A 12448-nucleotide genomic window follows, 5' to 3' on the forward strand; every position below is an offset into this window, starting at 1 on the left:
GTAATAATTGTGGAGCTCCATAAGAAATCTTTAGAACGTAGATAAGACGCAATGTTAATTTAATGAGTCAAAGTTTTATACCTCTTTTTGAAGCGTGTCGTTTTGGCAATAATTATGTACCCAGGATAGGATAGGCGACGAACGATTTTCTTCTTAAATGACAGCTGTTTATATGAGTGATCTAATAGTATGCTAATTCAAAATACGGTTTACGCCATGACTAATCAAATGAAAAATCAAGTCTTGATAAGTAAATATAATATAGCAATAACCATGGCCACTGACTATAGTCCATCAATAACCATGGTAACCAGCTATAGAATTTATCAATAACCATGACAATTAACTAGCATCTATCAATAACCATGACCGCTTACTATAATCTGTTGATAACCATGGCAATTAAGATATTTTCAAGTTCGACATTTGTTTCAGGTCCCATATATACTTCAACATAGCCAACCCTCTCAAACAGGAGTAATATGTGTTTTGAGTGCGACTTGAACCCAGCAGACAAGGTTCTGGGTTTCGTTGTACAAAGCGATCTCAGAGCTAAGGTGATCGTAACTCCCATACCTTAACATAGACTTGCGACAGTCGGAGCGCTACGGTTGTTTTGTACAACGGCACCCTGGTCGTCAAGGGCTCACAAATTCCGCTTTCTGAGAGCAGGTATTGGGTGATACTCCAGTGGACCTCGCAGCATATGTCTAGAAGGATCTTGTTTGGTAATAAAAGTGTCAGCAGGTCAGTAACCTGTGGTCGTCACACATTCCAGAGTTCCTCGGCCATTGGCGAGCTTGCCACAGGGCAGTATATCGTATAACTGGAAACAAACAAATCTGATACGCAGTTTGCATCACAAACATATAGGATTCCCCTTAAAAATCTACTATTGGTTAACAGTGACCTGCTGCCTAATGGACTGTGGCGGGCACTGGCGAAGACATGGGGTTTTAGATTGCACATATACTTTCTGCGATGACCCGTGAAGATCCGGGGTAGAATAGGTCTTCAGCAACCCATGCTTGCCGTAAAAGGCGACTGCTTGTCGTAAGAGGCTACTAACGGGAAAGACCCGTGAAGATCCGGGGTAGAATAGGTCTTCAGCAACCAATGCTTGCCGTAAAAGGCGACTATGCTTGTAAGAGGCGACTAACGGGATCGGGTGGTCAGGCTCGCATATTTGGTTGATGCATGTCATCGTATCCCAATTGCATGGATCGATGCTCATGATATCAATCACTGGATTGTCTGGTCCAGACTCAATTATTTACAAACCGCCGTCATATAGCTGAAATATTGCTGAGTGCGGCGTGAAACAACAAACGCCATACCTATAGTGAAACAGACTGGACATATAGGTGATTGCATGATCGATGCTCATGATATCAATCACTGGATTATCTGGTCCAAACTCGATTATTAATACAGACCGCCGACAAATAGCTGGAATATTGCTGAGTGCGGCGTAAAACAACAAACAATCCAGCCGTTGGAATATGTATGATGCGATAGTTACATTCGGCGACAAGACCTGGTCAAGGCACAGCCAACATATAAAGGTGGTATAAATGACCGTATTTGGTCACTCAAACCTCATATTCGATCATTGACAAGTCAATTACAAGGTGACGGCATTTCTAAAAATAATCTTTTTACGCAACCGTTATTTTATGTACCTATACCTCTGACAAGTTTATTAGGCCTTTTCGACACATTTGGTTATAACACGGACCTATTAATTCGTTAAAAGTTTTTCATTATACAAATTCAGAATTAGATTTCCTTATAACTTTCACTTACAGTGCATCTTAGTTGGTCGTATATAAAATGGAAACTGCCAAAAGATCGTTTTGCCGGCCATAATGTTATCGTGTACATGGACTCGAACATGCATTTCGTCAGACGCCTTTCAGTGACTCATGTATCTTATATAATTATCTCCCTTTCAATATGCACTGAATCGTCTGGGCCGCTCTGGGAAGGTGCGGGTTTAACCGACACGTGATCGATTTTAGTGTGCAGTGTTCAAATCAAGCACATAAGACTTTTGCTGGGGCGAGAAAGACAAGTTTATTCGACCATTTAACAAATACGGTGTGTTAAAACACCAAAATACACAAAAGAAAATTGACATTCCTCGGGCCTCGCGTAAACTTCGTTTTCCATTTTTGGAGATTTTACGATACCGGAAGTGTATTCACCCTGGACGCATGCGCTGACACATCTTCCTGTTCCGCGTGGGAAGCCGTAGGGCGTTTTGACTTCCACCCCTGTGAGCAGAACAACAAAAAGTGACTGGAAAACAGTAAAAAGACAAGGTAAAGAGGTTTAAGATTGAAATCATTTACAACACACAAGCGTTGACAAACCGGATATGTATTTAATAAGCAAACTTTCCGCGCTTTAGTGTTAATCATCAACGGTGTCAAACCGGCGTCTCGTTCACTTTACGATATCGAATACAGACCGTCTGATTCAATCGGGTTCGCGGGTGAGTCAACACTATACTGCACATCAACATATTATAAGATATCGATTACTTTTGCAGATGTTTATGAGGAAAAGTAAATTTCGGCATGTTTTTGGACAAGCCTTAAAAAGAGATCAGTGTTATGACAACATCAGAATCACGAAGAGTTCCTGGGACTCTCGGTACTGCGATGTCAATCCAAAGTACGTCGCTGTCATCACAGAAGCTGCTGGTGGAGGCTCGTTCCTTGTGGTGCCACTTTCTAAGGTACGTGTATAATTCTTTCCTGTTAGATTGTATTGCATGGTATCATAGTAAATACTTCCTTGTTGAGTGATAAATCCATATTTATGCACTATTTCAGTGTGGTCAAATCCAAATTTGGCTATCATCTGGGTGATTACTTAACCCCATTACTTTTTATCAATGGTTTTCCTTTCTGAAACTCGAGGTCATTAATTTTAATATGCCTCTTTCAACGACTATGAATATGAGTTATGCTGGCATGACACATGACATGGGGAAATGTATGCTTATCTAGTATATAATATCTACATGATCTAGTTGCCACTCAGATTGTAGAACTTCCTCATAATGTATTATTTTATGAATATCCTATTAATGGTTGTTATGGAGAGAGAGATCATTGCAGGTTTGAAACTTATCCTTTGTCACCTAGTGAGTGACTATTAAACATCATGAAGAACAAGCGACATTTGTTTGTGGATTGACATCTGTCAGGTTACCATAGGTTTCCAGCACATGAATTTTCATTTGCTCCATGACGGCCACTGTTACTAATAGTGCTGGGACGACGATTGGTGGATCTCAATATTTTACTTTTTCGCGATTCATAACTTGAGGTTAATGGCTGTTACACCAAACACTAATTAGTAGTGTAAATTAGTAGAGAAAAAGTAAATATTTTCATCCATTGTGACATACTTGACACTGCCAACTGTAAATCATCAGTGTGCCAGGTATATACATGTACTATTCTGTCTATGAAAAAGATGGCTTATCAGATCATGAACAAGGTATAGTGCTACATATCGGATCGCATAGTTGGTGTATTGTCCAAGCCCTAGTTACTAATATCCAAATGATAATATAACCAAAACACCATAATTAACATATGAGTAGCCGTGGTGCTTAAGAAAGGGCCAGAGGACAGTTTTGTCAAGCTAAAGATACAATCAAGTATGTAGGGTGCTTGGTTAACGTGGTTAATTCATGTTTGCATTGATCATGCCTCTGTGGCATTAAACAAATAAGCTTCACTCTTTTAGTTTCATCCTCTACTTAATATGCTAATGGTTTACTTGACACTCATTTCCAGTTTTTGTTTTCATGTCAAAACTTTACTAATTTGGAAGCTCGGGCAATTTTTAGTTATTACAATAATTACTGTGATACTGATTCTTTGCAGGTATAAGTTTGCTATGTACTAAGCTCAGAGGAATATTGACTCTACGGACAAGGATAAAAACAGGATAAAAAATAAGCTGTGGGGTACAAATATCCAATTTGTTGAGTCTACCTCTGTTAAATACAGTACAGTGTTGATGCTTGTTGGCAGAAATTGGTACCATTGTCCAGATATGTCATGTAAACAGCTCCTACATTAATGTATTTTGTATTGTCTCACAGATTTCAAGAACTGAATGCACAATGTTAGGTTTCAAATGTTAAATTTTGTGGAGTTAAATCTCCATTTTGTCATGACAAAATAAGACACGAAACTCTGTTGTATTAGCCAAAGTATTGACATGTTTGAGTTAAGGGTAAAATCCAGTGTTTTCAGTGGGTTATCAATTTGAAATATGAATACACTGATGCTAACCATTTAGTAGATGTTGTATAAGCTCAAACATTATTTAATAAAATCATTATACTTTACTATCATATATAAGATAGCTATGTGATAAATCACAAAAAAACAATAATGAATGGAGTGTGGTTTATTTCACGATAAACATCTCTTATCATGACATCATTTCTGGAGATTCAAACTTGATGCCCCTATATTGGACGTTATATTTTAGAGGGGAGTGACGAGTGAGTTGTTCCAGTTAGATGTAGCTAGGTAACACAGATAAACGCGATTGCATCCCAAAGTCAGATAGATATGACAATCGGCATTGGGAGGAAAGGTACAGGTAATCGATCCTTATAAGAAATAAGGGACACCTAGTTGTTGTTTCTCATACAATAAAACACAAACGCTGTGCCCCTCATGGTTTATTCTCCCTGCAGTGTTTTATTGTATGATAAACAACTCCCACTTGTCGTTTATTTCTTGAATAACACACACATTGAAAGTGTGTAGCACAGCAACTTCATAAACCAACTTGAAGTGGGCACCCAGAGAACGTTAAGCAAGCCTCTAAAGGTTTGGTTCTACACCACATGTAACTACATATATTATTACGTCACACTGCTCATTGTGATGCAGAAAGTATGACGTGACATCACAGACGATTTTAGCAACGCTCCAAATTTCAAGCTTCCTATACTCACTAAACATCTTTCGATTCATGCTTTCTGTCCAAAACGTGTGGCCGCACATACTTTGAATTTTGTAGCAGCCACAACTACATTTTGTAACCATGGTAACCTATTATTGTACATAATTATTTATAACGACTGAGGTTTGGTACTTTTCAATAAATATTAGCGTTTAGGCTGTTTCAATCAGACGTTGTTGTGATAGTAGAATACATGTTATAGTTGGTGGGCAAATATTTAACATGTTTTATGCATTTAGTTACCACGGCAATGGCATGAATGTGTGTTTCCTTATTGACACTTCCTCCAACATGTCATAACTGATATGATCATACAATTCCTGGGGAAAAATCATGCGCAAATGTTTAAGGTTTCTAAGCCTATTGTTTCAGTGCTTCCAAGTAAATGTTTTTGTTTCACAAGCCTAAGATTTGCTATTTCATTTTATATTGTATACATGAGGAATGCTGGGAAAGAATGTTCATGGGTGCTTTTTCTATTCTCACGATAGATCGTAAATTGATTGATAAGTCTACAGACGAACTATCAGTCTTGAAATTGTATACAGTTCCCTGCACTGAAAAGTGCACTAAATAGACATTATATTGTGATAGTGCTATTATGAGCAATGTGTGGACTGTCCTTGAGAAACATGGTTTGACTTCACCAATACAGGAAGTACATGTGCCTGTCTAGAGGAGGTCAACACAAGCATGAGGGCATAGTTCAGTACATTCTACCGTATTTGAAAATGAAATTGAGATGAATTGAAGATTATTTGTGGTTTCTTTTAACTAATAAGGAAATTTTAAGTTCAGCGTACTGTATTTTATAACTAGATTAAAACTTTGCATAAGGTGAAAAGAAGTTTTTGACTCTGTCTGTTTGTTATTTAGGTAACTGTTTAAGGAATTAGGTTGCTTAACTTTGTTTTTACATTTTTTATATATTTTTGTCAGTAAATATTTTGGATCCCTGATAGCGAAAAAAGAGAATGGAACTCAGGGTAGTACTGCATAGCGTCATATTATCAATGTAAACATAAATCCATATTAGTAATGGTAATTGTCAGCTTGTTTACAGAGTAATTGATGGATAATTTTAGTCCACATAATAACACTAAATTCTGATAAAAATGAAGTTAAGAGCCGAGTTCAAACTTATCTTGATTCATGTCTTAAAGAATTTGTTAATGACACTGACAATGCCCTATCAAAAGTTGGTACTGTCATGAAAATGCCTTAATGCAATTTGTGTCTATCAAAATCACTGCCTTAAAACAGCACTTTCATCATGTTCCTTATAGTATTGGCATCAGTATCACTGGCATTGCTTGTCGTGATTCATCATCAATGTAGGACTAGGAGTGATGTAACTCAAGTGCCCTTGCCCTGCTTACTGATTCATGTTGATAGGTGATCACACTGATGGGATGGTTTTACCATGCTGTAACATGTAGATTCAAAAATACTATTTGTGTCTAAAGCTATACGAAAAGAATAAATAAAAAATGCTGTTTGTTTGGTTTCATATGTCAGTGGTTTTCCACAGAATTATTTAAGAAAATAATGACAGAAACTTATTAGAATATGGAAATTCCATTTTTTGATAGAAAAAAAAAAGACCAGTTAATATGAAGAGTAGTACAACTCGGAATTGCATATTATTTTTCCCTCGTGAATTAATGTTAAAATTCCTCCTTAGAACTTACGAAACTGAACCACTCTGGACAGATTTTCTGTAATTCCTCATAGGTCATAGGTTATTTTTCAGTTATGTGATTTGTGATTGTAAAAGCTGCTAATGGTTGACAGGGATCTTAGTTTCATTGGTAGCACACTGTGTGAAATGACTGCATAGCTGACATCTTATCCTTGGTATTTTATTACTGCTGGGAGTTGTGCTCAGTGTCACATGCCACCACAGTAGTGTCATGTGTTACAGACAAGTACTGCTGGGTGATAACAGAGGTGATAACACTGAATTGCTGAGCAGATTGTGTACCGTTGCATTCACTATATTAATATAATAGGTCAGTCGTATGTTTGCTTTCTCCCGCCTATCAATAACCTGATTTTGTGGCCCTTCCTAGGTCATGTCGATGACTAGTCTGAAGTGTACACTCTGGTACTTGCATGCTTTTGGTGTCACAATTTGCAATGGGGAGTTGTGTCCCTAGTCATGACAGAATTCTGTGACCACAGGTTTAAATACCAGACTTTTCCCCAAAAGTGATTTTTGGTTTGTAAGCATTATGTCCATGCCTGTGGGTTTCACGGAAGTGGTCAGCATCGACATGCATCACTTGCTTAATCCTCTCACATTTGTTTCTTTGTGTCATTTGTTTGTTGTTTAACGCCACACTCAGCAATATTCTAGCTGTATGACTGCGGTCTGTAAATAGTCAAGTCTGGACCAGACAATCCAGTGGTTGATATCATGAGCATCAATGCACACAATTGGGATACAATCACATGCATCAACCAAGTCAGCGAGCCTGACCACCCGATCCCATTAGTCGCCTCTTACAACAAGCATAGTTGCTTGTTACAGCAAGTATGGGTTGCTGAAGACCAAATCTAACCCGGATCTTCACAGGTCCATCTCGCATTCAGCTCTCTCACTTAAGTTCAAGGGGCTTAGTCAGACACTACTTCCTCATGTTGATGTATCCAGCTTATCATGATCATGTGTCTGAAAAAACAAACATATGTGGCAAGCTCATCACTAGTATCAGTGTAGTATAAAAAATCAGAATTGATAAATATTGTAACTACTACGTCAGGAATAAATATGATATTATCAGATTATAACTTCCCCGTTCAGCTGGGATTATTGAATTTATTCTATTGAAAGGTCCCAGTGACCTTATCAAGCTTGTAGATGGAAGTGTTGACCTTTTGAACTGAATTGACACTATAAGTATAACCACTCAGACAATTGTCGTTTGGATCACTTTTAAGAAACCAGGGATGGAAATTAAAAGATAGTGTATACTAGCCTAAATAGTGATAACATTTAAAGCAATAATCCCCTTAAAATACTTGAAATTCAACTAGCCTGTGGTATAACTTTGCAATAAACAAAACTGATGCAGGATAGCAGGCTAGTGCTAATTTCCATCCCTGTTTGAAACATATTTAACATCATAGGAGGTGCAGACAATAGGTTTTGTTGATAAAGTGTCGTAACTGGAGTGTTAGGGTGCAAAAAAACATGTCAAGTTTTGTCCAAATGTATTAGTTACTACAACCATAATGTTTGTGTCCCATCGGTCGGTCCCACTGTGATAGTAGCATGAGCTAAACCAGTTGAAGTGAAATCCTGTCCTTCTGTAGGACAAACTTCCTGCTTTTGTGGATGATTGATGGAGTTGTGACAGGCAGTGACGAGGCCGTGATGGTCATCTGCTTCCTTGATCCATGCTTCATACATCATGTCAGTATCACCCACATGGGGTTAGAGTGATCTACCTTATGCAACTTTCCCACTTATCAAATCAGAAGTTCTGTTTATGTAAGATTGATCAGTTACCTTAATAGTGCAAGTCAGTTATCTGCTAATGAAACTGCTTCAAGTTGTTAAATTTGCTGGCTCCCTGTCAAATATTTGTTGGCTTCCTTCAACAGAGCAAGTGGCTGTTTGAGCTAGTTTAGGTGTAAAAAATGCATGCATGACTAAATAGTGATAATAAAGGAGTGTTGGGTTGTTGAACTTGACCATAGACCTTGCTATGGCTGGTGAGATGCTACATGATATGAATGTGGTCTCACTTAATCCTATTACAACAACAGCATCCATAAGGACATCGTTCACTAAGACACAGAAGCAATGCAAGCATGTGGAGTTATGGGAGTTAGCTGCGGTTGGGGATGTCCTCGTTCACTGTTGCTACAGTTGAATCCCACACCACACCTGCAACCAGGTGTCAAGAGATTATTCAACATAATCTGTGCTAATCCCTCCACCATGTCCTAATCTTGTAATCTCTTCACCCACACCACCACCGAGCACCTTGCAGGACAGTAACACAGTTGTTTGGATGGTATATCAACATTCCTGCCTCTCTGGTACTGATGGCTTGTGATTAACCTCCCACTGGTGGTGATTGACCACATACTGTTCATAACATGCAGAGAATGTCAATATTTGGGGAGACAACAAGAGTATGCTGGTGCAGTATTAATATGGTGTATTGCCAAGTGGATCATGTGGACATCGTAATGGGGGGGATTTACTGAGTGCTGATTTATTACTGCCATAATTATTTCCTGTTCCACTTGTAAATTGCCTAACTTTGACATTGTCCTGTTATAAAAATTGGGATGAAATTCGAGGAGTCATCATGTATCATAACAGTATTGGTAGAAATTAAACATTCTAAGGGTCTCGTGGTTAAGATACCATCTCTTGGTTAAAATACAATCACATTTCAAGGATTCCTTGACGTGTCTTAATTTCACTGTTACGGCTTAATAATAAACGTCAACTGTCCTTGATGTTAAGAATCTGTGCTTTAGAAACCCTAGATTCAAATGCTATGGCAGGAAACTTCAAGGACCCTTCTACATTTCCAACACTGGTTGAAGGGGTATTGAGGATTGCAAAACATTTTATTGTCTAATTATATTATTTATTAGCTGAAATCATGTCATTAATAGCACCCCAATAAACGACAGAGTTGGGCAGTGAGGTCACGAATGAGTTTCTGTGATGTACTGGTAATGGTTCTCTCTGAGGTTTAATGTGTTCTGAAGCAGCTAATATTTCTCAGCACCTCATGAAGATTCCGGGTTAGAATTGGTCCCTAGCAACCTATGCTGGTTGTAGGAGACAGTGTGGATCGTTGCTCACAATATTGATCACTGCAATGTCTGATCCAGACTCGATTATTTACAAGCTGTGGTCATATAGCTGGAATATTGTTCATTGTCAAACAATGTTGCTATATGGCTGAAATAATGCCGATTTCAAATTTTAACTCACTCACTGTTAAACAATAAACAAACACAAACAAACAAAATGGTAACAAACAATTTTCTTTTTTACAGCAATATACATATACATATGGTACATGATATATGAATTCTGTTGAGGATGGGTCAGTCTTAATCATCCAGGGATACCTTAACATGCTTCAGCTTGACACAAAAATGCTTCAGGCATAAGTGCTAATGACTTTCCCTTAATTTAAGCTCAGTTTTAATTCTAGCAATGGCAAACAACATGTATGTGATGCCTTAATTTGAGAAAATCATAGTTGAGATTTTAGACTTAAATAAAGCATTAAATACATCACTGAAATAAAGCATTTCATCTGCCCAGCTCACATAGCCATGCAACATGCCCACTTGTCCATAAGTCCTAGACTAGTGAAAATCAAGAGGGACTGATTATTTTCTCCCTATAATATGTTACATGACCTTCTTGTGCGAAATAAGTTTTGGACTAGTTGGACACTACCCCAGGTGTCTAGCCCTGGCTCTGATATATCTTGCCAGTTGATATTGGAAGTTATTAGAGGGTTAAGTAGAGGTGATGCATGTTGGTGAAGCATGCTGTTATTCAGCCTTACACTGAGCTTGATTTAAGGAACTTGATTAGGTCATGTGTCATCATGGTCATTAATAATACATGGGGATTAGTGATGTTGAATGGTAAATAAAGCTTAGAGATACTCACTGCGTTCACAGATCATGTTGACAAGAAAGGGTTATATTCAGACACATATTATTTTTTTTACATGCACTTGGTGTTTGTAGACATAAATTGTTGGTTGCATATTTCAGTAATTGGTTGCACGGGTGCATGTTTTGTATAGCTAATCCGAGCCCTGTTACAGTATCAAAAGCTACTGAAAACCATATGAACCTTTGAAGATCCGGGTTAGAATTGGTCTTCAGCAACCCATGCTTGTCGTAAGAGGCAACTATCGAGATCGAGTAGTCAGACTTGCTGACATGGTTGATGCATGTTATATCCCAATTGTGTAGATCGACGCTCATGATGTCAAATGGATTGTCTGGTCCAGACTCAATTATTTACAGACTGCTGTCATATAGCCGGAATATTGCTGAGTGCAGGGTTAAACAAACAAAATGAACCAAATGCAGATTGTGTTGTTGAAAAGACTAAGTAAGACGAAGCTGTGATGCAGTCATTGACAGGCAGCAGTTTGCAAGTTTTGAATTGCTACACGATACAAATATACTACTTACGTCACAACTGTAGCATAGTGTGACAGCATTTTTTAGTGTGTGGTGGTGGGACAATGTTCTTCAGGGCAAATGTCAGCATGCAAGTATCTTGAAGGTAACCACTCCCACCCATAGGGATATAGATTTACACAAGTCCATGCCCATTGCCTTGTTCCTGTTGAGATATCCAGCATGTCCTCAGGCAAGTTGATGTTCATATTTTGAGGCTTTATGTGATAGGTGTGTCTCACGTTCTTAAGTCATAGAAAGTGATATGAAATGGGGTTTAACATCAGGTTCAAGATTGTTGCTTTTATACAGTGGCGTGCATGCACATGTGTGTAATTGTGTCTGCATAATTGTACTTGTCCAGACTAATGCTGCTTTTATAGAGCTAGCCAAATGATATACCACAGAAAAATTACCGACAAGCAGGATTTTAGTGATGCACTGATACCTGAGAAACATTTCCTATATTTTTAGCCTTTCCCTATTCTTTCTATTTTTGTGGGTAGACTGTCAAGGTTTATTTCTGTCCTTGTTGAAAGTATTCAAAATCCTTTTCCAACAATGAGTACAGTAAAGCCAATATAACACCTATCATCGGTCTACAGATCTGAGCTATTTCTTCGCTTGTCGGGGACACGGGTGGCCAAGTCGTCTAAGGCGCCGCAATTCGCTGTGCAGAATTACGTCCCTTGGGCACTCACTCTTAGCTTGTCTATCATGCAGCAGTGAAAACTAACAGTTTTAGTCCACTGGTCCTTATAATGATGACGTATAGCAAAACTCTTAAAAATGGCAAATTCCTACTGGTCCTTTTGATATCTTAACTATTGGGCTGTTTGGCAAGGACAATAGGACTAGTGTCAATTTCTAACGCTGTCATGTCAACTCTCTTGGAAACTATTAAGTCATTATGTAATGATTTACATGAAGTAACAGAATTGGTAACTGCATTACAAATACCATGCCGTGGTATACCATAAGGAACTGCCTTTCCAACTTCTCCACAAATGTATGTCTTTTTTCAGGGTTTGTATATGGGTGTTTAAATGTCTGAATGTCTCATCTTTAAAACATGGGTTTTTTTTGTTTACAAAGAAGCCTGAAATTGAGATGCTTAATAGTTAGATGAAGTGTTGTCATGTCATTTCCGGTGTCCCCCAACATATTTGCTGGAATATTGCTGAATGGGGCATATGACCTGCCTCTCTCACTCACTTGAAACATGTTGAAAAGTCTTTAAATCTTGAAATCTCTAAAA

At 38.2% G+C, this 12448-nt stretch overlaps 1 protein-coding gene across 4 annotated transcripts in view; it reads left to right on the forward strand.

Moving 5' to 3' along the window:
• Window positions 1–1960: 1960 nt before the first annotated feature.
• LOC124135169 (coronin-1C-like) overlaps window positions 1961–12448 on the forward strand; it is a 35667-nt gene continuing 25179 nt past the window's right edge. For 2 of the 4 annotated variants that reach the window (XM_046500395.2, XM_046500397.2), the window contains exons 1-2: window positions 1961–2324; window positions 2555–2743. In XM_046500395.2, coding sequence (XP_046356351.1) covers window positions 2555–2743 — 189 coding nt within the window. In that variant the 5' untranslated portion in view covers window positions 1961–2324. The remainder of the gene's footprint in view (window positions 2325–2554; window positions 2744–12448) is intronic. The other 2 variants (XM_046500394.2, XM_046500396.2) reach the window with 1 other exon arrangement.

The sequence above is a fragment of the Haliotis rufescens genome, unplaced genomic scaffold (genome assembly GCF_023055435.1).
Source record: "Haliotis rufescens isolate VD_foot unplaced genomic scaffold, xgHalRufe1.0.p SCAF_15, whole genome shotgun sequence".
Classification (NCBI taxonomy): domain Eukaryota; kingdom Metazoa; phylum Mollusca; class Gastropoda; order Lepetellida; family Haliotidae; genus Haliotis; species Haliotis rufescens.